The sequence below is a fragment of the Theobroma cacao genome, chromosome 1, assembly GCF_000208745.1.
Source record: "Theobroma cacao cultivar B97-61/B2 chromosome 1, Criollo_cocoa_genome_V2, whole genome shotgun sequence".
Taxonomy (NCBI): Eukaryota; Viridiplantae; Streptophyta; class Magnoliopsida; order Malvales; family Malvaceae; genus Theobroma; species Theobroma cacao.
Window position 1 is genome coordinate 23,858,184 of NC_030850.1, and position 24,038 is coordinate 23,882,221.

The window sequence follows — 24,038 nt, forward strand, 5'->3', positions numbered from 1 at the left end:
TGTCTCCATTTACTCGACTTTAGATAGTTTAGATGGTATCTGTTTACTCATTGTGATTTTATAATCTCACCACCTTATTTCCTCACATTTCAGGTTCAGGGAATTTCGTAGTTAGCTGGCTTGAACAAGGACCTTCATTTGGACTCGGATCGGTAAAAAGCTGTAGTTTTCCAGCTTCCGATGCATTTTGGATAGATTTGGGCCCACGTGTCACTGTAAAAAAATTTCTACTTGCTTTGGTTATTTTCTTTATAGTATATATGATTATAATTATCTTTTACGCTATAGGAATTATGTACCGATAGTTTTATGAAAATTATTTTACAAGGAAAAATAGTTTATTTTATTGAGTATTTTTATCATATTCAAATGGTCAAATTTTCACTTCAAATGAACATTTTAGATACTTAATTTTTTTAATCATTAAATATATATTTTCGGCTTACCTACTACATTTTTAGGAAGTTTCAAGGTTTTCGATAAAAATTGACGAAAATGCCCCTGTGAGCAAAAAAAAAAATGTTATGTTATGATTTGGAAATGATTTGTAATCCTTCGTATTTTTATTATTTGATAACTATTGCTCACAGGGAAGTGCGAAAGCTGATACGAGAGCCTTGCGAGGTTTCGATCGACATTCGGGGTGAAGGAATGTTTGTCGAGGCTTCGCGGCGGTTGTCACGGCTCGATGGGGAGTTTCGGGTCATGACACATTTTAACTATTTTTCTTTATGAGAGTTTTTCACAATTGAAGAAAATGTAGTTTTTGTCAGAAAAGAAAAACGTTTTCTTTCATTGCCACCACTCCCTTTGTGTGAAAGAGAATATTGCTTATGAAGCAATTTTCGACAGAGGTTTGGCTAAGATTGTGAAAAAAGAGAAAAAGACAATTGTTGTCCTTTTTGTTAGCACAAAGTATAGTTAAAAACTCCTTCCTTCGTTGAAGGTTCAAGTGCAATCGTGTGTACTACCATTGGAGGTCAAGCACTTGATTTGCTAAGGTTTTTTCTCCTTCTGGTGTTCGTGGGATTGCTTCGAGAAATGCCATTGTGATTACGAAATTACTTGGCAAGGTAACTTTTGAAATAATAATTTATTTTGTGCTTTTATGTGTTAAATATCACCAAGGTGATCTATGGGTGGAGGCATGTTTTTGTTGTTTAGTTATAAAGTTTTAATTTTCTTTCCGCTGCGTATTTTTAGCATGCCATCCATAGCCAAACCCATCAGTTGCTACTTGTCTCTAATAAGCGTGGTCCCCTTCTATTGTTTGCCTTTACATTAGGCAGTCTCTCATCAAATGCCCGAAATGACCACATCCAAAACACAATCTTGCTGCCTTATGGCATAATCCATCATGTGCCTTATCACAATAATTACATAAAACACCCCTTTATCTGAGGCCTAGATTAGATGCTCAGCTAGACTATTCTCATCTAGATAGTGGCCTAAACAAATCACTGTTTCTAAATGGCCTACATGTAGGAGTAGTTCCGTCATGACTCTGACGGCGTATGAATGTGGAACTTGCTGGAATGCCATGAAAATCAGAGATAACAATTATCATATGCAGAGAAAAATAAAATTTAAACATACAATGCCATGCCACCACCCATGGATCACCTTGGTGGTTTTAATACAAACAAAATTTAAGAGGAGAAAACAAAATATTACCTAGCCAAGTGATCTCATAATCATTTTCACGACCCGGAACTTCCATCGGGCCCGTGACAACCGCCGCGATGTCTCGATAGGCACTAATTACCCTGAATGCTGATCGAAACCTCGTAAGGCTTAGCATCAGCTTCCGCATCTCCCTGGTGAGTGACAATTATTAAATCTTGCATTTCAAGAATCATAAGTTGTTTCCAAATCAAAATAATAAAATATTATTTTCTAGCTCACAGGGGCATTTTCGTCATTTTCTTTGATAATACCGAAACTCGCCAAAAACATGGTGTAAAAGCTAAATATGTTCATACATATTTTAAATCAGATAACTAAAGTATAAAATTACTTTTACAATGACACGTGGGTCCCCAACTAACCAATAAGATGCGAGTTTGTGAACCTATAATTTTGACAATGCAAGGCTAACTGAAGTCCTTGATGCAATCGGCTATCTACCGACTATCCAGAACCTGAAATGTGGGGAATTGAGGGTGGTGAGATTATAAAATCCTAGTCAGTAAACAGACACCATCTAAACTATCTAAAGGCAAGTAAATGGAAACAATTAAAAATAATTAACTTCAGCAAATTTTTCACATCACGAATATTCATTTCAACCAAATAATCAATATGGCTCGTGAATTACTCAAAACTTGGCTCATGCCAAATCCTGTACTCAAGAACACCTGGACCAGGGGTATCCAACCGAGTCCGCCAAGGCTGTTAAAAATTCATATTTTGCATAAATCATATTTTTATTTTGAAACATAGCTGTTCCTTGGCATTGGCTGAGTCTCACTCTCACGAGGTGGTCCACGTGAAGTGCACTCAAAAAGCCCACCTCAGGAGATACCCTACGCACCTTTACGACCGAGGTGAGAATATAAAGGAGTTTACCGTGCCCCTCTAATAGGCTGGCCCATGGAACCCCCTACCACTGCAGTAGCTAATCTTTTATCTACCACCTGATTTATAAAATCTTTTTACCACATGACATGGCAATTTATCGCAACCTAGCCTCTCAAGGCTGAATACACAGTACAAACAATTCTAACACTAAATTTAGTTTAGCCATTCATGCTCATTTATTGTCATAAGCCATTCAATTTAAAACCATAAATTTACAACACAAGCAGACAGTCTCCAATTACTCTATTTTCAAAACTAGTATTCGATTTTCCAAAAAATTTATAAAATCAGTTTATAAAATCATAATTTCTCCTAAAACATAGCAATTTACCATTTAAACCCATTTTCCATAAAATCACACAATTGTATAAAACTACTCTAGATAATTAAGACGATAATAAGTTTACTCACAGTTTTCGAAAACTAAATTCGGGTACTCTAACTATTACTCCTCGGGTGCGATTTCTTTGCCCTTGCCAAAGGATTTGCCACATTGACAAACTGCACGATTAAGAGGTTTACTACTTTGGTACTAAACCAAAATAAACTAATTTATACTACTAATGCATGATATGAAGTGCAAAATGTCTAAATTTAGCCTAAACGAGATGTTAGCCTATTTCGGTCTTTTACCTAATAAATCGATATACGCATCCGTTTAAACTCCAAATTAATTTTTTTCAGTTTCTATACCTCAATTGCACCCAAATTGACTTAATGTTCCTCAGTGTGGTCCAAAATATCAGTCGTGACAGCAAATTACGAAAATACCCCTAGTGGGTAAAAATTCGTATTTTTGCTTCGAAAATTTCCATTATTTTTCTAGGCTCATAATTCATCATTATTCATCATAATTCCTCAAATAAACATCAAGATCAGCAGCCAATATTCCCCTAGAAAATTCGGCCAATAATGGTAATGGAGGAAAATGAATTCTTTTCTTGTTGTTTTGTTTCTAAATATGCTAAACTAACTTAAAACACTAACATAACCTAAAATCAAATTAATCTAACTTCATTCTCTCTCCATACCCATTTGGGCAGTCATGAATTCATCATGAAAACATGAAATCTAACCGTGGAAAATAAGGAGAAAAGCATGGAAAAGGTAGATCACAAGTCAAAATCAAGAAATTTTACCTTTGATTGCTTGATTCCTTGAAATCCACCAATTTTTCTTTAATTTTCCCACCTAGATTTCTTATTTTTTCCTTTCCTCCTTTTGTTCTTCCTTTTCTTTGTTTGGCCGGCCATGTGAAAGAAAATTGGCTGATTTTTATGCTTATTTTAAAGCTAAATAAATAATGAATATAAACTTGACACATGTCACCTTATTATTGGTCCATGTGTCATTTCTTAACCATTAAGCTTTCTCTCTCCACCACACATTATTCAAGGGTAAAAAAATGATGATGGGTGAAGACCTTGTGCTGGAAAAATGTTCTGGGGGTGCAAAATTACAGTTTTGCCCTCGGGTGGTAAAATTACATTTTTGCCCCAAAAACTGAAAAATTGCCCATAGACATATTTTTCATCCCTTTTACTCATACCATTCTCCAATTTGTCAATGTGATCTAAATTCTCTCAAAATCTCAAATTTTGTCTGCGGGTGAAAAAATTACGATTTTACCCCTACACTTTAGAAATCACCAAAATTAAACTTTTTCACTGCCAAATCCTCAAATTATACTCCAATATTCAAAACATACTCCAATAAGTTAAATGGGGCCAAAAAAATCTTTTCTCAAAATTCCCATTTTATCCCCAAGTTGCAAATGACCATTTTACCCCTGGATAGTGAAAATTTCGGTTTGACTACAAATTGATCCTCGAACTCTGAATTACCATTTTGAGTCATCCTTGAATTGTAAAACTCTTAATTTCACCTCAAAATTCCTATTTGAACTAGTTCGAGGCTTAATCGACTTAATGGTACCATTAGGGGCAATATCGTCTTTTAACGATTTCTCGAACTTCCTAAACATGCAAACATTCTATTGAGCATGTAAATGATGTCGTAATTATTTTATAGAACAGGGTTTGACAATCATGATGGCAAATCCTCTTGATTGAGAGAAGATATGACACTACTTTTATTTTGACTGAAGCTCGTTTACACCAGAAAATGAAGAAGAACCTAAACCACCCAAGTGTTTGGCCTTCAACGGTATCCACACAATTTTACTTGGACCTTCAGCAAGGTAAGAGCTTTTAGCTACTCTCTGTGCTAGCAGAGTGGACAACAATTGTTCTTTTCTTCACACAAAATATAAGCCGGATCACTCTAGAGAAATTCATCACAAGATTTTTCTGTCAACCACAAAAGGTGGCTAAAGAATTTTTGGTTGTTTTTTACAACTAGGTATTCATAGTCATACGTGAGTAGTTAAAGGTGATATTTATACCTAGGTTAAACAACTCCCATAATTGCAACTAAAGACCCAATATTATAACCTATTATAATATTAGCCCAACACTTAATTAAACCCTTTTAATTTAATCATTAGAAATTAAAATTAAATTAATTTCCTTTTGTCATGTTTGCAATTAAAGTTCTAATATTATAACTATTTATAATATTAACCTTAATCTTAATTAAACTATCTTAATTAAGTCCTTAAAAGTTAAAACCTAGAGTATGATTTAAGTCTAAATTAAATTATCACACTCTTAATTTAATTAATAGTACAACTTTTGTGTGTGACTTATTAGTTTCCTAACAATTTGGCAATGGAATTAAATTGTAATGTTAATCAATTAATTCAATTCCATACACCAAGATTAGCATCTGGTAATGCATCATGGCCACCCAATTTTTAGGAGAGTCAAAGAATTCTTCGACGACCTTTTCATATACAATCTATCAGTATAATTCATTCCCTCATCATATATCCAAGAAATGGTAAGAGCATGGTGCAGTGTCTACTCTTATTGACCTCCATATTCATTCCTGCAATTAGATCATTAGCTTTATTGAGACTTATGAAACTCTTTTCATAATCTCAAAGTCACCTTGGCCAAGGACTTCAATAAGCTAATATTAATCAAGAATTGTTAGGATGTGTCCCCTAAATCACTTGGTGATGATTTCTTTCTTGACCACTCATTTGCCTTCACAAGTTTCATGCTATACATAAAAGCATCCTATTTTGGCATCCTTGGTTAGGCACCGGTAGGGATGAAATCAAAGCATAGCACTCCACGTATAAGACAACCTGGTGTCTCAAGTCTAAGGACTATTTACACAACTGATACATAAGAAGTATGGCATAAACACTTGAGTGAAATACCAAATGCACTTCTCATGGCGGGTCATGTTCAGTGAACTTGCTCTCCTAGGCAAGCACCTACATTTTAGTTCCAAGTATCTCTATACTTCAACCTATGAGATCGGTTGCTTACTTCTTAAGAAAGAAACATAGAATGTACCAGTCTCTAGGTATCATTGATATCTAGTCTCAATGATACATCGACCAAAAACATTTAAAGATTATGCTTTGATGCGTAGGGATCTCATAACTACAACCCATTACAATTCCCTTGCAAGGCATATGAATCTCATGGACTTCATCCAATTAGACTTATAACCCATTATAATTAACGTTTTATTGATGAAGGAAAACCTTTAATCATTCAACATGAATGATATTGTTACATGATCGAAATCAAACCTTAACCAATCCCAATGGCTGCAGGGCCCATCCTAATAGAACTCTTTGTCGTGCTACAATCTCTTCAACCCTAAGAGCCTTGTGTTTGAGCTCTTTGACCCCTACCTCATTCCAATCTAGATTCCAATCTCCTAGTTTTAATCATTCTAGCCACATCCACCATTGCTACTGTCAAGCCCGACTCTACAATATGTTTATTATGTCATTCTTAGATAAGAATACATGTTTGCTTACTTGGGTACCTCAAAAATCGTTAAAAGACGACAATGTACTAAATGGTACATATAAGTTGAATTAAGCCTCGAACTAATCCAAATAGAGATTTTAAGATGAAATTAAGAATTTTAAAACCCCAGAATGATTTAAAATGGTGATTTAGAGTTCGAGGATCGATTTGGAGACAAATTGGAATTTTCATGACCTAGGGGCAAAATTGTCATTTTGCCACCTGAGGTTAAAAATTAGAATGTTGGAAGAAGTTGTTGATCAAGATTGACTATTTAGAACATAATTTGAGTTTCAGAAGTGAAGAATTTTAATTTCAGCATTTTTTCGAGGATAAGTGCAAAATAGTCATTTTGCCACCCCAAGGGCAAAATTATAATTTTACACCACCCAACACTTATCCAGCACATGGATTTTACCCAATATTATCATGGATAATTGAGAAAATTTAAGTGGTGGAGAGAGATTGCTTAATGGGTAAGTATGACACATGGACCAATGGAATGGTGACATGTGTCAAATTTTCATCCATTTATTATTTGGCTTAAAAATCAGCACAAAATCAGCCCATTTCCCTTCATAAGACCGGCCAAAGCAAGAACAAAGGAAGAAAAAGAAAGAACAAAATCCTAGGTGGAAAAATTCAAGGGAAAAGTATAAAAATTCAAGGAAACAAGTGATAAAAGGTAAGATTTTTCAATTCTAGCTTGTGATCTACCTTTCTTAAGCATTTTTTCTTATTTTCCATGGTTGAATCACAAGATATCATGAAGGATAGTGTGCTGATCAAACCCTAGGAGAGAGAATTTGATGATGATTTAGATAGATTTTTAAGATATAAGGATGTTTTTAGTTGTTTATGGTGTTAAGTGTAAGAATTAAGCTTGAAATTCACATATTCCTCATGAGTTCATCATTGGCCGAATCTTCCTTGTAGAGTGTTGAAGGTGGATTTGATTTTATTTCAAGTAAATTGGTTAGGAAATGATGAATTATGGTGAGAAAATCAAGTAGGAAAAATCATAATGTTGATGCACTCACCATGGCCGAAATTCTCAAGAAGAAATGTAAGGATGATTTTGCCATATTTCAAGTTATTTAACTTGTGTTTGATGGTTTGGAGAATTGGAAGAAAGATGGAATTATTTGGAGTTGAATTGGACGTATTGGCCAATTAATCGGGTGATAGATCGAATTAGGCCAATATCGTTTTATTTAGGTACATAATTGAATTTACATTGAACACCATATTTAGATAGTTACTCGAGTATTTCACATCCCATTTCATGCATTAGTATAGAGCCTGAATTGGTTTTATAACAATTTAGCATAAATGTAGTAAATGGCTTATTGTGCATTATGTTTAAGTGGTGAGCATTCTGACAAAAGTAAAGAGATAGTACCCGAGGATCAAGAATCGAAGTACTCAAAATTCGACTCCCGAAATAGTGAGTAACCTTATCATCATCTTGATTATCTGAAGTGAATTTTAATTCGTTTTTTTGATTTTATGGAAACTGAGTTTAAATGGTAAATTTTTAAGTTTTATAAACAAAATGTATTTAAATGAAATGATTTTATAAAATTGTCTTGAAATTGAATGATGGCTTTGAAAATGGAGTAATTGGAGACTAGTTGTTGTGTTATAAATCATGGTTTGAATTGAATGGCTTATGATAATATTGGCATGAATGGCTAAATTGGTATTTGTGTTGAAAATGTATGAACTGTTAATTTGCCTTGAGAGGCTGTAAAATAAAATAATTGCCATGTCATGTTGTTGAATTTTATTGAATTGGTGGGTTATAAATTGGTCGCTGTAGTGGACGGCTTTCGTGGACCAGCCTATTAGAGGGGCACGGTAACCCTATTATATTCATACCTTAGTATGAGAGGCGCGGTTGGATAACTCCTGAGGTTAAAACTTTAGAGCTCACTTCACGCCAAACCACCACGTGAGGGTGAACTCAGCCAACGCCAATGAAAGACTATGCTTTCAAAATAAAAACATGATTTATGGGTACATAACTTTTTAACAGCCTTGGCGGTCTCGATTGGGATAGCCCTCGGCCAAGGTATCCCTAATAACTGAGTATGAGAATGATTTTAGCACAAGCCAAAGTTTTAAGAAATTCATAAGCCATGTTGATTACTCGATTTATATGAATTGATTTTATTTGGTTGAAATGAGTTGAAAGGTGATGAATTACAGTATGTTAAACTATTTTATCTATCTCTATTTACTCAGCTTTAGATATTTTAGATGGTACTTGTTTACTCACTGGGATTATATAATCTCACCACCCGTATTTTCACCCATTTTAGGCTCAGGATAGTCGGTAGATAGCTCATTTCGTTGAGAGCTATAGTTGGACTTGCATTCTCAAAAACTTAGGTTTACTGCTTTTGATACTTTTAGTAGTTCGTGGGCCCATGTGTCACTGTAAATTAAATTTTATACTTTGGTTATCTGTATTACAGTATGTATGAATTTATTTAGCTTTTACGCTACAAAAATTATTTACTAGTAACTCTATAAATATTGTTTTATAAGAAAATAGAATATTTTATTAAATATTTTTGTTATATTCAAATAGTCATAATTTTATTTCAAATGAATGTTTTAGACATCTAAACTTATTTTTGACTATGAAATATGTGTTTTCCACTTGCATACTACATTTTTAGCTGGTTTCGAGATTTTTGAGAAAAAATGTAGTATGACTATTTGATGAAGCTAAAATCTCGAAATGTAGTATCAAGGGTAGATAAAATAATTTTCGAGATTTTTGAGAAAAAATGTAGTATGACTATTTAATAGAAAAAATGTATCATGCATTTTGGTCATTTTTTCTCAAAATAAATCTCAAAAATCTCGAAAGTTGTTAAGTATCATGTTTTGAGAGATTATAAACTATTTTCAAATTTAAAACAATAGAAAAATAATTTTGTAGTATGCAAGTGGAAAACACATATTTCATAATCTCAAAAATCATATTTCATAATAGTCATGCATTATAAACTATTTCCAAATCAAAACAATAGAAAAATAATTTTGTAGTATGCAAGTGGAAAACACATGCATAATCTCTCAAAACATGATACTTAACAACTTTTGCTCACAAGGGAGGTGCGAAAACTGATATTAAAGCCTTGCGAGGTTCCAGTTGGTATTCCAGGCGATGAATGTCTATCGGGACGTCGCGGTGGTTGTCATGGGCTCAAGGGGAGTACCGGGTCATGACCACTACATATGAGGCAAACCTCTAAGTAGCCAAAACTCTAAAAAGCAATTCAAGTAGTCCTCGAATAAATCTCTTGATACTTTTTTGTTTAGTTAGGACCAAGTTAAGAGCATATCTTGAGAGTTGGGTGAAGCGAACATCATACTCCGTCATTGTCATGTTTGTGGTCTATCTCAAGGTCTCAAATTCTTATGCCTTAATGTCTCTTTTGCTTTCAGGCAAGAAATGATCTAGAAAAGCTTGGACAAATTCCTCCCATATTATTGGAGATGACCCTGATTGTGTACTTCTCTTAAGTGTAATAAACCAAATTCTAGCCATGTCTTTTAGTCTAGAACCTGCCAATTCCATTGACCGATTATGGAACATCCTAAAGCCAAACAAATGCACTCCATGTTTTCCAAAAACCTTTACGGATATTCCTCCGCATCTAAACCAGTAAATGATAGGGGCATTAGTTTCATAAAATTTACCAAAGTGACCTCAATAGCCTTTCCCTGATGTTCACTTTAAGGTACATAGTCTGGATCTTGTAAATTAGATCAACCCATTCCTCAGTTGGTGCCTCACTTCTATTGCAGAACTCAGCAAATTCATGAGCCAAACTTTGCAACCTTACTACTAAATCCTCAAGGGTGACACCTCTTACAAGGTAGTCATCCCTGATTCCCATATTCTTATCACCAGTGTACATATAACTTTGTTTTGCATTTTGAGTGTGTCTCATTGCTTTACTCCTACCATGGCTCTTTAACGTGGACATTCGTGTTGGTTTCATAGGCTCATTTGAGGTATCTTACTCTCAGTCAGTTAAATTCTACTGCGCAAGTATATGTATCGAATAGATAGTATATAAGCAAGTAGAGTATAGATCCCACAGAGAATTGATCTAAAATTTTACTAAGCATTAAAATTATGACAATTTAATCTTATCCAAATAATCAAAATTAATTAATTAACCAAAATTTAACCAAAAAGACAAATCAAAGTAATAATAACTTGAATAAAAATCAAATCAAACAAGCCTAAGATTACAATATCCCTCACACTTTATCTAAATCTTAACTCTCTTCCTTAACTTATTTCAATAGGTTGAATTACTAACTTAGAGTCTTCAATTATTTATAAGAGTCTCTAGATTTATTTTATAAAAATATCTATTTTCATCAAAACACTATATCTCTATGTAAATTGAAATTAAAACAGACTCATTAAGTTTAGGCTTTAGTCTGGCTATATATGGCCTATAGGTATATCCTTATCCTATACGCAAATTAATTAATATGATCATATGCTATCCCAATTTTAGTTTACACTAAACTCCCTTTCCCAAGTTTGTTTAGGTTCCTAAATCAATTTAAATGATGATCAAGCAATTAAAAGTATTAAGAACAAATTGGAATAAACATTTCAAACCCCATTAAAGATAAGCAAGAAAGAGATACTCATAATTGCAAAGACCAATAACATTATATAAAATTCAATCATTGAGAGTAACAAGAAAAATAAAAGCTAAGGAAGAAAACAAAACAAATATTTGCAGCCTTGCTCTCCAAGTTTCAACCTCAACTTCTAGCTTCTTGAATCTCCAGAAGTTGTCTCTTTAATGTCTCATAAAGCATACTATTTATACTAACAATCTTAACCTACAAGTCCCTAAACTAACCTACTAATTCTAACTATTAGGCTTAATAGTGTAATGAGGCCTAAAGATCAATTGTCAACCTTAGAATTGTCATTCCAACAATAGTACGCCTAGTTATCTTCTAACATGATTTTCTTTGTCTTTGAGGTCGAACTGAGAAAAGCAATCTTCATGAAAGTTGTAGCTCTATCTCTTAGCTTTCCAATGCTACAAGAATAGCATCATTTTGAGTCTTGTAAAGTGAGTTATGGTCAAAAAACTAAAACATATGCAAGTAGATTTTCGAGTCTTTCAACACCTTACTTTCCAAAATTAAACCCAATTTCCTTAAGTCCAACAAAAAAAACATAAAAACTAATAAACAATAACCAAATTAAAGGAAGTAAACATTAAATTAAAATAACTCACTTAAAAATAAACTAATTATAAAAATAACTAAAAATAACAAAATTATAATTGAGAATTAAGGACTTCGCTAATATTTAGTAACAAAATTAGACTAAAATAATTTTATAAAATAGAATTATCACTCTACCATGGCCTTTGAGGTACATCTCATCTTAGGTAGCAACCTGTACTAAGACAAAGCAAAACCATGTTCAAAATCATAATTGCAAAATTCGAAAAGTAGGCTTACTAAAACTTGGGAGTTCGTGCAGCCTCCTGCTCATAATTCATGCTACAATCAAAAACCATTAACAAGACTCTACGCTAATCCCGACATTACGCTGATAGACATAAATTTACCTAAGACTCTCTAACCTAGGTACTCCGATACCAACTTTGACACGACCTAACCTAAGGGTTCGTGACTGGTGCACGAGTCCAATAGGCAAGCCCACTAGACCTAAGCAAGCTTCAGAATTTAAAATCACATAACATAAACACCAAGGGATTTAATAATAAAATATTCATAATAAGTTCAAATATAATACATTATCCCTAACTCATAATCCACACAAATATTCGTAAGGCCATACATTGGTCATTTAAGGCGGGTTCGTACACAATAGCCCTTACATAAGTCCTTAGGAATAAAATGCCTACATACATAACAAATTAAGTGTGGATTGGAAGCTCGTGATTGACACAATAGGTGGAGACTTATCAAATGCCAAGATCAGTTTGTCGCATGATGACCTTTACCACACAGTTCTATGATTTATTCATCTGCACATTGTATAAAAATGGGTGAGTACTTGAATACTTTGTGAGTGATACAAATAAACAAAATCATATAAATTAATCACATATATAAAATATATGCACCATTTCTGCATCTAGATGTTCTAGCAAACATCACCAAATATAGGGCATATCATTATCCCTAAAGTCTCCAATGTGAAGGCATATCATCATCCTCAATGTCTCTAAAGATTTCACACTTATCATTAGCCTTATTCTAAAAGCCAATTAAAGATATTCAATTCATTCTCCACGACACACTCTAGTTGCCAAAGTATCACATCATATTCATACCATATTTATTTAAGCAAATCCATGGCTATCTCACGTCATATGCAAATAAAATCAACAAGTGGTCCTCCCCTAGACGAAGTTAAATAATGCTCAGCGGCCAATTGGAAGAGAATCAAATTACGCTAAGGGCCAAGCTATTGGTGGAGAACAAATCATGCACAGTGCTGAAGCAGCTGGCGGAAAATCAAAGTTGTCACAGCATAAATCTCGAGCCATGACCAGCACATGGACCCAATAGGCATGGCCCATTGGGCCCAAGCAAGCCTTTCTATGAAACTTATTCATTAGACCCTATGTCCCTCATTTACCTCTAAAGTTCTTAATTCATAGTTTTCAAAAATAATTTATTCTCAAGAATAAATCATGGTAATCGAACATATACCATTCACAAAATAATATTACCGTTTGCCAACCTGTGGCGACATTATCATGCAAACCAAACATACAGTGTTTATAAGAAATCTCATGAATTACATTTAAATAACCATATACACATACAAAAGACCTTGACTATCAATGGAGTGACTCTAGCATGGGTATTATCATGGAGTGTCTTGGTAAACCTATAGTATGATGAACAAGAGGAAGCACCTTTACCTAGGATCCAACTATCTTCGAACCTGAAAACTAAAACATGAAGTTGAAAAGAATGAGTATAAACCCAGTGAGTGAACATAAGAAGGGAACAAGCAAACGATATGGAAGGTTTTTGAAAACAAGATGCACTCGTTTTAAAACCATTCAATTTGTATATCATAAACAACTCGATACCATGTTGACGCTTAACTTGTTTTAAAACACTTAGGAAATTCAACTTTCAATAATCAATGCAATCACATTTCATTTTCCAAACATCCCTGCTCTACAGGGCAGGTACATAGGCATGTAAGAATTCATGTATACATTTTGTATATATATATATATATTTTCAAACATTCATCAAATATATCAAGATCATTCCCACACTAGTCAACATGGCTCAACGCATACAACCACCATCCTCAACTCAGCTCATGTGCACTCTCACACCGAACATGGTAAATATCATGTACACTCCCACACCACAATATCACAGGCATGTGCACTCCCACATCGCACACCACCGGCACTGTCACGTGCACTCCCACATCGCACATGCACGGTTATAGTTATCATACAACATTATCATTCAAGGCCTAACATACATATCCACATAATGTAGGAACACATGGTTTCATTATATTACACATTTCATAGCATAAAAACATTTCATCAAGGGCTTGTTCCCATGCACATTTTAAAGAAAAGACCAATAAAATATTTCAAGTGATTCAATCAAACACATATGCATTTATCCCAAAACATTTTAATGCAAGTTCACTCACCTTGGTAATGCCACCTTACAAAATTAGCACCAATAAGGCTTTACTCCAAGTTAAGTCTTGAAGTACCACTAAAACCTATATTTGACAATAAACAATAATAGCTTCAAATATATTATAAATTTGAACTCAATAATTCTAATAAACACACATTAGATAAACTACATTCTAGCCTAATATTTAACCTAGAATTCTAGTGTAATTCACAACCCACTATACCAACTATTCCAATTTAAAGATTCTTTACCTTAGTGAGCTTGGAGGCATAAAGATCAACAAAAACATAATATTTCCAAGAAAAATAATTTAAAGAAATTAGGAAATAAAATCTGAAAATATAACCCTTAAATTATAAAATTCAAGAGTTGAAAATACATACATTTTGGATTTAAAAATGAAGGAAATAAAGAGATATTTTTCTTTCTCTCTCCTAATGTTTGGTTGTGCTAAAAATTAGGATTAAAAGTTGTGGGTTTGGGTGCTAAGAAGTTAGGAGAAGGAAAAAGTAAGAAAAGAAAGGAAAGGAAAAGAAAATGAAAGAAAATTGATTTTTCATGGTGGAGAGAGAAAATGGCATTGGAAGCATGAAGAAAAAGAAGAAAATGCATTTTTAAGTGGATAAGAACCGGTCATGGGAGAAGAAAATAAGACTCAAAGCTTCCAAAGGAAGCTTTGACCAAGTTAATGGCAAAATTACCATTTTGCCCTCCAAGGTTTTTACTCTTTTTTAATTAAGTCCTCCCGCAATCTTTTAATTTCAATTTTTTTCTATTTTTCTTCCTTAACACTTGTACCAATAAAAAATCAAGTTCGCACTTCAACGTGGTAGGCCCATAATATTTAAACATATACTTACCCGTGCTAGCTTTATTTAATAAAGACACACGGGCTCTACTAACGTCGTTTTTCTCCGAAATTCCCTCGTTCTTCTTCTCCCCCACTTAGATTGACCATATACTTCTCCTTCATGACTAATTGCAACATCAAATAAAATATTAATATTTCAAATGTCTTATTATGCCACGATTAACTTCTGAATAATTTTTTATCTTGCTAATTCATCCTCAATAAAAATATTATTATTTAATTATTATTTCCTCACGTGTAAAATATTTTACTCTAGAATATTTCTTTCACCCGTCACCGTTCTTTAACTCTTAAATTCATGTCAATTAGCCCTTCGTCTTACCGATATGGTTATGTTGACTACTATATGGGGTACAGGGTATTAGAAAAGTCATCGACCATAGTGATCTCTTGATGGTCAACATCACCCAAAGTAAACTCATACAGGTGGCATCAAAGCAGTACAGGCAGGAATCATAGGCGGGATTAATACCATCGTCCCTACTTACCACCATCCTTGTAGGCAGACAAAAGTCAGAAGGGAATTGAACTCTACTCTACCATTAGTCAGATCAATGTCTTGAAATTCATTCCTTAGATGAAACACAAATCCACAAATAAGGCCATTATGCTTTTATCATTCACATTTCCTTATTAAACCATAAAGCACACTCATCGAGCTTCAATCGTCCTTAAGCTTGATTAGTGTCCTAAGTGCTTTTATGTTTCCAAGGCATCATTGGATCAAATCCTCTTAACATCTCATTTGCTTAAGGTGATCTACTTCTAAGGGTTAATTATAGCCTTAAGACCTACTAGTCTAGGCACACACAATAAAGGCCACCCATGTGGCTCACATCATAGCACACAAACCCTCAATTCATATTTTCGTTCTTTAGCTTGGGCACTTACATCTACACAAACATATATATACATAAACATATTCTATTCTAATACCATGGCAATGCCTCTATCAAGGTGTCATGCATCACATGCATTTTTAATTACACCCATTAAGGCAAATGAAGGCACTCCACAGCCACGCTACGATTCTCCACCTCTAGTGGTCTTTTAGCTCACAATTACATCCAATTGCCCAATCTCCCTTTAAAAATAAAACATCATAAAAACTCAATATATAACCAACTTCAATATATAAGCTCAATCCCTCAACAATTAAGCTAAATCCTTACCTTGGGTTCTTGGTTGCTTAATTCCTAGTTCCAAATCCTCAGCAAACTCAAGGGAGAAAATTTTTCCAAAGTTGGACCAAGTCGAATCTATGTTATTAATCGATTAAATTGAAAATCAATCAATAACAATGCTTAATCTTACCTTCAAAAACATTTCCTAAGCTCCAATCCAATCCAAATGGCTCCAATCCAATCCAAATGGCTCTAAAAATCAGTTTAAGAGGCTTTGGGTTCTAGAGAGGAAAAAAAAGTTTTGGAGGAAAATAGCTCAAATGGCTCAAAAACCCTTTTTATTTGCATGTTTCCAGACTGATCTATCGATTGATGTCACTAAACTATGTTGTTGTTAACCTTCATCTATTGATAGATTATGCCTTGGTCCTGTTTCTATTTTTCCCCGTTTGGCCATTTATCAATAGATTCACAAATCTATCGATAGTTTCTCGGCCTCATTGCTTTACAAAATTCTCGAGTGGTCATCTATCGATGAATAAAGCAATCTATCGATACATGTTCATCTAGCTTACTTTTTTGGGCTTTTTTTCTTTGTGTCTATCAATAGATGTAGGGCATCTATCAATAGATCATGCCTAGAATGTAGATTCTCACTTCTTTAAGCCTCCATATTCATTCCTAAAGCTTATGATTCATTTCCTTTCAACCAAGACATCTCAAATTATTCATATAACTCAATTTCATACATAAATATCCTTAGTTATCAAATTGAATAAAAATCAAAACTCCAAATCATAGGATTTATCTCATATTTTTCTAATTTGCCTAAGTATCTGTGTATATATATATTTATGTATACCCTTAAACACTTGGCATACATAGCATATCACTAAAGTCCTTAAAGTACTATATATTTCATAATTCATTCTCAATTAACTTAATTTACATAAAAAAGTAAAGGTGTTATAATTCTCATAATAGGTCATGTTCAATGAACTTGTTCTTTAACAAGCACCCACATGTTATCCTTAAGTAATAGGTCATGTTCATAATAGGAGTATTGTCAATGCCTTATCTTGACAATACAATGACCAGGAACAATTTTAGAACCATGGCTTTGATGCATAATAATCTCATAATTGTAACAACTTTACAATTCTCTTGGAAGGCATTTATTGTGGCATTCCCATCGGGGGACCCACTCCAAGGTATTGTTATGCATGGTCGAATCATCACATTCCCAGTTCGCTGCAGCGGCCCTCTAATCCTGGGATTCGAACCCATGCCTTTTGTTTCCCCCGAAGGGAATGCCTTTAACCATTCTAGCTATAACAATACCTTGGAGTGGGTCTCCCGGTGGGAATGCCACATTTATGTTCCACGGGCTTCATCCAATTAGTACTTAATAACTCCTTATTATTGAACTAATATGAAGGAAAACCTCTATCACATATAGTTATGCAATTAAGCATGCATTAAATGACAATATATATTCCTTGACCAATCCAATTGGCTCAAGGGCATTTACCTACAATTTCATCCAAAGAATCTGTGCACAATAACTTCTAGGAACTACATACTCAGCTTCTAATGTTGATTTTGCTACACTATTTTCTTTCTTAGAAAACCATGAAACTAGTATTATTCCTAAAAATTGATAAGTTCTTGAAGTGCTTTTTCTATCTATTTTATAGCCACCCACCAAAATCAGTATCTGAATAGCCATGGAGATCAAAGCTTGAGCTTTTAGAATATCATATGCTTGAATTTGGTGTATCACTTAAATATATGAATATTCTTTTGACATCTTTTACATTTGACTCTTTAGGCGATGATTGGAATTTAGCACATAGTCCTACACTAAAGCTAATGTATGGTCTACTTGCAATCAAGTAAAGCAATGAGCTAATCATTGATCTATAAAGTTTTTGATATGTGGTTTTACCTTGCTCATCTTGATCGAGCTTCGTTGTTGTGCTCATTAGAGGTTTATATGATCTTGAGCTGTTCATTCCAAACTTTTTTAGCATGTCTTTTATATATTTTGCTTGATTTATGAATGTGCTATCTTGTCTTTGTTTAATGTAGGGACCAAGAAAGTAGTTTAGTTCCCCTATCTTTCTCATTTCAAATTCTCTTACATAGACTTGGCAAACTCTTGGCATAATGATTCATTAGTGGCACCAAAACAATATCATCAACATATATATGCACAATTAGAATACCTTTGCCACTTCGTTTTATGAAAAAAGTTTAGTCAACATTTCCACTCTTGAAGTTTTTTTGATCAAGAAATTTGTTAATGTCCTATACCAAGTCCTATGAGCTTGTTTTACACCATAAAGTTTAATGTGAATAGTTCGAAGAGGGGGTGAATTGGAATAATTACATGTTTTGAAACTTTTCTTTTCAATTTCAAGAAAATAAAGTTCTTTGAAGTCAAATCTACCTTTTTAGAATAAACAAGATAATTGATTTCATATTAAATAAGAGAAGTTAGAAACACAAATGAAATTAAAAGAAAGAGAGAGAGAGAGAAAATTCAACACAATAATTTTTATAAAGGTTCGATCTTTTTACCTACGTCCTCTTCCTTGATTTACTTAGGAGGTTAAAATCCACAATTGAAAAGATTCAATACAATGCATTCTATGGATCAAGCACAACCTTTCAATATAATGCCTTCTCATGGTCAAAGCACAACCACTCTACCCTTTATCTTGGTTAAGGTATAACCACCCAAATACTACTTTTTCAATTGGTTAAGGTATAACCACTCAAGTGAATATAATTAAAGAAATATAAGTGTAGCTAGAATACCTCTTAAAAGTTGAGTAGCAAGGTAAGTACAATGTTTAGTGAAGAAAAGAACGAATGCTCAATAAATGATACAATAGAATACTTAAATGCTAGAAGAGGAGTACAAAGAGTATTGAATTATTTGAGCTGAAATCGTTTTTTGGAGTTGTGATTCAGAGTCTTCCAACCTTCAGAAATGTGGTGGGAGTTATTTAGTCTTAATTTTGATAATAATTTGGCTTAGTTCTTGTGGTAATGCATTGAAATTAGTAAGTTTTATCTAATTACTTTAAGTTAATTGTTTAGGAGAGTCAATCTAATCTTAGTTAATTTTGTGCTTGAATTGGTGGTGATGTGATTAAACATAAGTTCTTATTGATTTATTTGTGCCTTTGTAGGTGTTTCTTGAAGGAAAACTTTTAAAGGGAAAAAGAGAGCAATTTTGTGGTGGAGATTTCCACTACACATGTCTTGATATTTTGACTACAGAACTCCAAATGAGATAATTCTTAGATCATTTCGAAAGCTAAGAGAAAAAGCTATAATTTTTTATGTTTACCGCTACCACTTTCAGCTTGGAACGTGGTCAAAAATCTTGTCAAAGTTGAAGCACTATGGTAGTCCTAGAGCAATTACAATTTCTGCTAATTAAATGGTCAAGGCCTCGATCTTGGTGGAGATAGGCTATGGCTCATGTAGTCTGATGAGGAAATCCTAGTTAGAATTGACTTTTTTCTTCATCCAACTTGGTCCATCTTCAAATCCCTATAAAAGAAACCTTTTAGAAACACATAACACCAGATTGAGAGCCAAGAATAAGTCATAAAGTCATTGAAAAAAGTCTTATTGAAGTTGAGAAGAAATCAAAGGGGTTCAAGAAGATTTAGAGATCAAGATTACAATTTTTGTGTTTTTTTTATCTTTTTGTTGTTCTCTTATTTTTTTAGTTTAGGTTTTGATGATTAAACTTAATTGATGATGATGTGTGACTTTATACAGAACTAATTTATTTATCTAAGATTGTGATTGAACTCAACACATAGTCTGAATTATTTATCTCTCGTTTGCTTATGGTTAATGGCTTTGATTGTTTATTCTATTATATTTTAATGCTTATAATTCTCTGATCACCAATTAGATTGAATTAGAAACCTAAGTTAAACCTGGATAAAGGAGATTTAGGTAGACTTAGAATAGAATAGCATATGATTAAATACACTTAGTTGATTAGGTGGTTTGATTTCTATATAGCCTAGACATACACCTATAAGACATACATAGCCAGGATTAGAGCATAAACTTAATGAATCTTTCTTCAATTTTAATTGCATAGACATATAGTAAGTTAATAAGGAAAGGCATTTTTATGAGAACCTTGACAGAGACTTGTAAATAATTTAGGACTTTGGGCTAGCAACTTAATACATTAAACTAAGTTAAGAAAGAGAGTGAGACAATATTCAAATGAAGTATTCAGGGGGCATCATAATCTTAGGTCTAGAAGTCCATCAAGGCTAATTAAATAATTTTGTTCAGTAAATTTAGATTAGTTTTAGTTTTTAAGTTTGATTAAAATTTTCTTTTTAGCTCAATTTTTATTGTTAATTTTAGTAGTTAGCTATTAAGAATTAAAATAATTCTTTGTGAAAACGATATTCTACTCATCATTATATTACTTTTGCGATGCTTATACTTGCGTGGGTAGAAAGTTAAACAATAAGTTTTTGAAGTCGTTGCCGAGGAATTGATTTCAATTCTTTCTTATTAATATTAATACCAAGCATTCTTAATTTTAATTCAAACTTTTCTTTTCTTTAATTTTTCAAGCACTTTTAGTCGTTGTATGTGAAGAGGCAAAAATTTAGAAATTGTTCCTTTTGTCTAGAAATCAAAAAAACTTTTTGAAGACTTTAGAGGAAAAATCAACAAGTTTCTACTCTGAAAAAAACAATGGCTGATCAATAAGGGGAAGAAACCAAGTCTTTGAGGGAATATGTTGTCCCACTAGTGCAAGGTCTCCACTCTAGTATCTAAAGACTTCCTCTACAAGCCAACAACTTCAAAATTAAGCCAGCAATCACTCAGATAATTTAGACTTCTATTTAGTTTAGGGGTTTGCCTAATGATGATCTTAATGCTCATATTGTGAATTTCCTAGAAATTTACGACACATTCAAAGCTAATGGTATTGTTGATGATGCCATAAGATTGAGGCTTTTCCCTTTTAATTGAGAGATAAAGCAAAGAGTTAGTTAAATATGCTTTCTACTATTTCCATTAGTACTTGGGATCATTTGGTTCAAAAATTCTTAGCCAAATTCTTTCCACTTGCCAAGACAAAAAAGATGCAAATTGATATCACTTCTTTCATGCAATTTGATTTTGAATCACTATATGAGGTTTGGGAGAGGTATAAGGATTTGTTAAGAAGATGTCCTCACCATGGATTACCGAAGTAGTTGTACGTTCAGACTTTTTATAATGGTTTGCTAGGACCTATTAGAACTATTATTAATTTTGCAGCTAAAAGTGCACTTATGAGTAAATCCATCGATAAGGCTTATGATTTGCTTGAGAAGATGGCTCCTAATAACTATCAATAGCATTTGAAAGATTGGGTACAAGAAAAATTGTTGGAGTTCATGAATTAGATGCGATTAATTCTTTGTTTACACAATTAACTTCTCTCACAAAGAAAACTGATAAATTGAGAGTTAATGTTATTCAGAGACCTTTTGTGATGCCTGAATTTTATGGAAAAAGACATTACAATGACAATTATCTCATTTATTCTGAATCTTTTCAATTTGTTGGAAATAAGCAGCAGAACAACTGTAATACCCTATACTTTGACATGGTGGCTAATGAAGCTTATCGAATACCAAATGAGGTTAATTATAATGTTTAAAGGTGAGGAAAGGTGAACAGAAGGCAACATAAGTGAAGAAACTAAAACTAGGGAGAGACCGATTCAACAGTTGGAATTTGGTGAAAAATTAAGAGCAGTGGAAAAAGAGGTGATAAAGAAAACAAAGGTGTTAAAAACAAGCTGTCAAGATCCAGGATTGACATCATTAGAAGATACTCCACTAATTGAGTTATTGAAAGCAGAGGAAAGGAGGAGGAAGGGAGGGATTAAATTAAAAGAAAGAAAGGGCAAAAACAAAGGCATGACAAAGAAAAAGTAGATACTAAAAAAAAAGGTAAACATACCAGAGATAAAAGAGATTGAGAACTCAAAATTTGGCTTTAATTTTAGGAGTAGAAGCTCAATGTTAGGGGAAGTGCCAGTATCGCTGGAGAACTCAAGAATAAGCAAGGGAAGGTTGAAAGGGAATGCTCAGCAGAGGGAGAGGCCACAAGATAGGTTGTATGATTTACCTATGAAGGTACAATAGGGTGAAATAATAACAGAAAATAGCTTGAAGAATCGCAAAAGAAGAGTGAGGAAATTGAAGAAAAGAGCTTTAGAGGGAAGTAAAAAGGGAAGCTCAAAGAGCAATTTCAGGAAATCGATTATGTGGAAAAAAGTAATGGCAACATTTGATGTTAGTAACAACCTCGGGCTGGTTTTTCAAGAGAAAATGGAGGAATTAATGAAGAAGATGGCGGGTTTAGAGGACCCAAATATAATGAACCATTGATCAAAGATGCCAGGTATGATCTGTGTTGAGTTTCTTGATTTAATGATAATACTGTTATGGAATATAAGGGGTTTGTGTAGTGGTGAAAAAAAAGAGAGCCTTAAGAAAAGCCATTAATAACAGTAGACCAAACATGGTTTTTGTCCAAGAGACCAAGATTCAAAACCCATATGATGGGTTGTATGAGAAAATTTGGCTAAAGGAAAGTGTCCAAGGTAGAGCAGTAAAGTCAAAAGGGAGAGCAGGTGGTCTGTTATGCATATGGCAGGAGGGGTTTTTTAAGGTTAAAGAGGTTATCTCCCATAAACATTATCTGCTTTTGATTGGTATCGCAAGAGGAATTAGGACCAAAATGGGCTTTGGAAATGTGTACGCCTCAAATGATGAAGAAGAGCGAAATGTGGTTTGGCATGAATTAAGTCAAATCATTGCAGATGGAGATATAAGTTGGGTCTTGGGGGGTGATTTCAAAAGCGTAAGGAATGAAGAAAAGAGGATTGGCAGGGGAGAAGTAAACAGGACAGCAACGAGCTTTGATCATTTTATTAATGAAGTTGGCCTTATTGATCTTTCATTGGCAGGCAGTAAATTCACATGGTGTAATAACAAGGAAGAACCCGCTTTCAACAAACTTGATAGGTTTCTGATTGATGCAGATTTGCTGGAGATGGATGAGACAATGATACAAAGATGCTTACCAATCTCAATATCGGATCATAATCCGATTATCATTGGCCCAGGCAAGGTGTGTTGGGGACCAAAACCATTCAAATTCTTTAACCGTTGGATGGAGGAAGAGAGTTTTAATGTGGTAATGAAGGACTACTGGATAAATAAGAGAAGAGAAAATGAGGAAAGAAAGGGCTTTGGAGGAAGTTGAAAGACTTGAAACCAATATTAAAGGAGTGGCAAAAAAGAACCTTTGGAAATATAAGGGAAAAAATCCAAAAGGCTGAAGTTGACTTGCAAGAACTCAATGAAAAATGGCAAGAAGGTGGTGGGGGAGGTGAAATTAGAAAGGAGATATTGGGGAAAAGAGTAGAATTGTGGGAGCTCTATAGATTAGAGGAGAGAGAATGGTAACAAAAATCTAGAGTTAAATGGGTCACAAAAGGGGATCAAAATATAAGATTTTTTCACTTAATGGCGTCAGGAAGAAAGAGAACAAACTTAATTCAACGTTGGAAATAAGAAACCACAATGTTAGTGAGCTGGAAAGGGTGAAGAATGAGGTGGCTAGATATTTCACCCGATTTTACAAGAACCAAAAAGTGTTAACCTTCAGGGAATTCAATTGTGATGTTAGAGCCATAAGTGGGGAAACCTCAGACTTCCTTGAAAGAAAATTTTCAGTGGAGGAGGTGTGGGAAACTCTTTGTAGTTTTGATGGAAACAA

The 24,038-nt window shown here is 33.7% G+C and overlaps 1 protein-coding gene across 1 annotated transcript; it reads left to right on the forward strand.

The window, feature by feature from the left end:
* LOC18612971 lies at positions 22,776–23,522 on the forward strand. The gene has a single exon (XM_018117884.1). It carries the CDS (start codon positions 22,776–22,778, stop codon positions 23,520–23,522), a length of 747 nt encoding a protein of 248 aa, XP_017973373.1.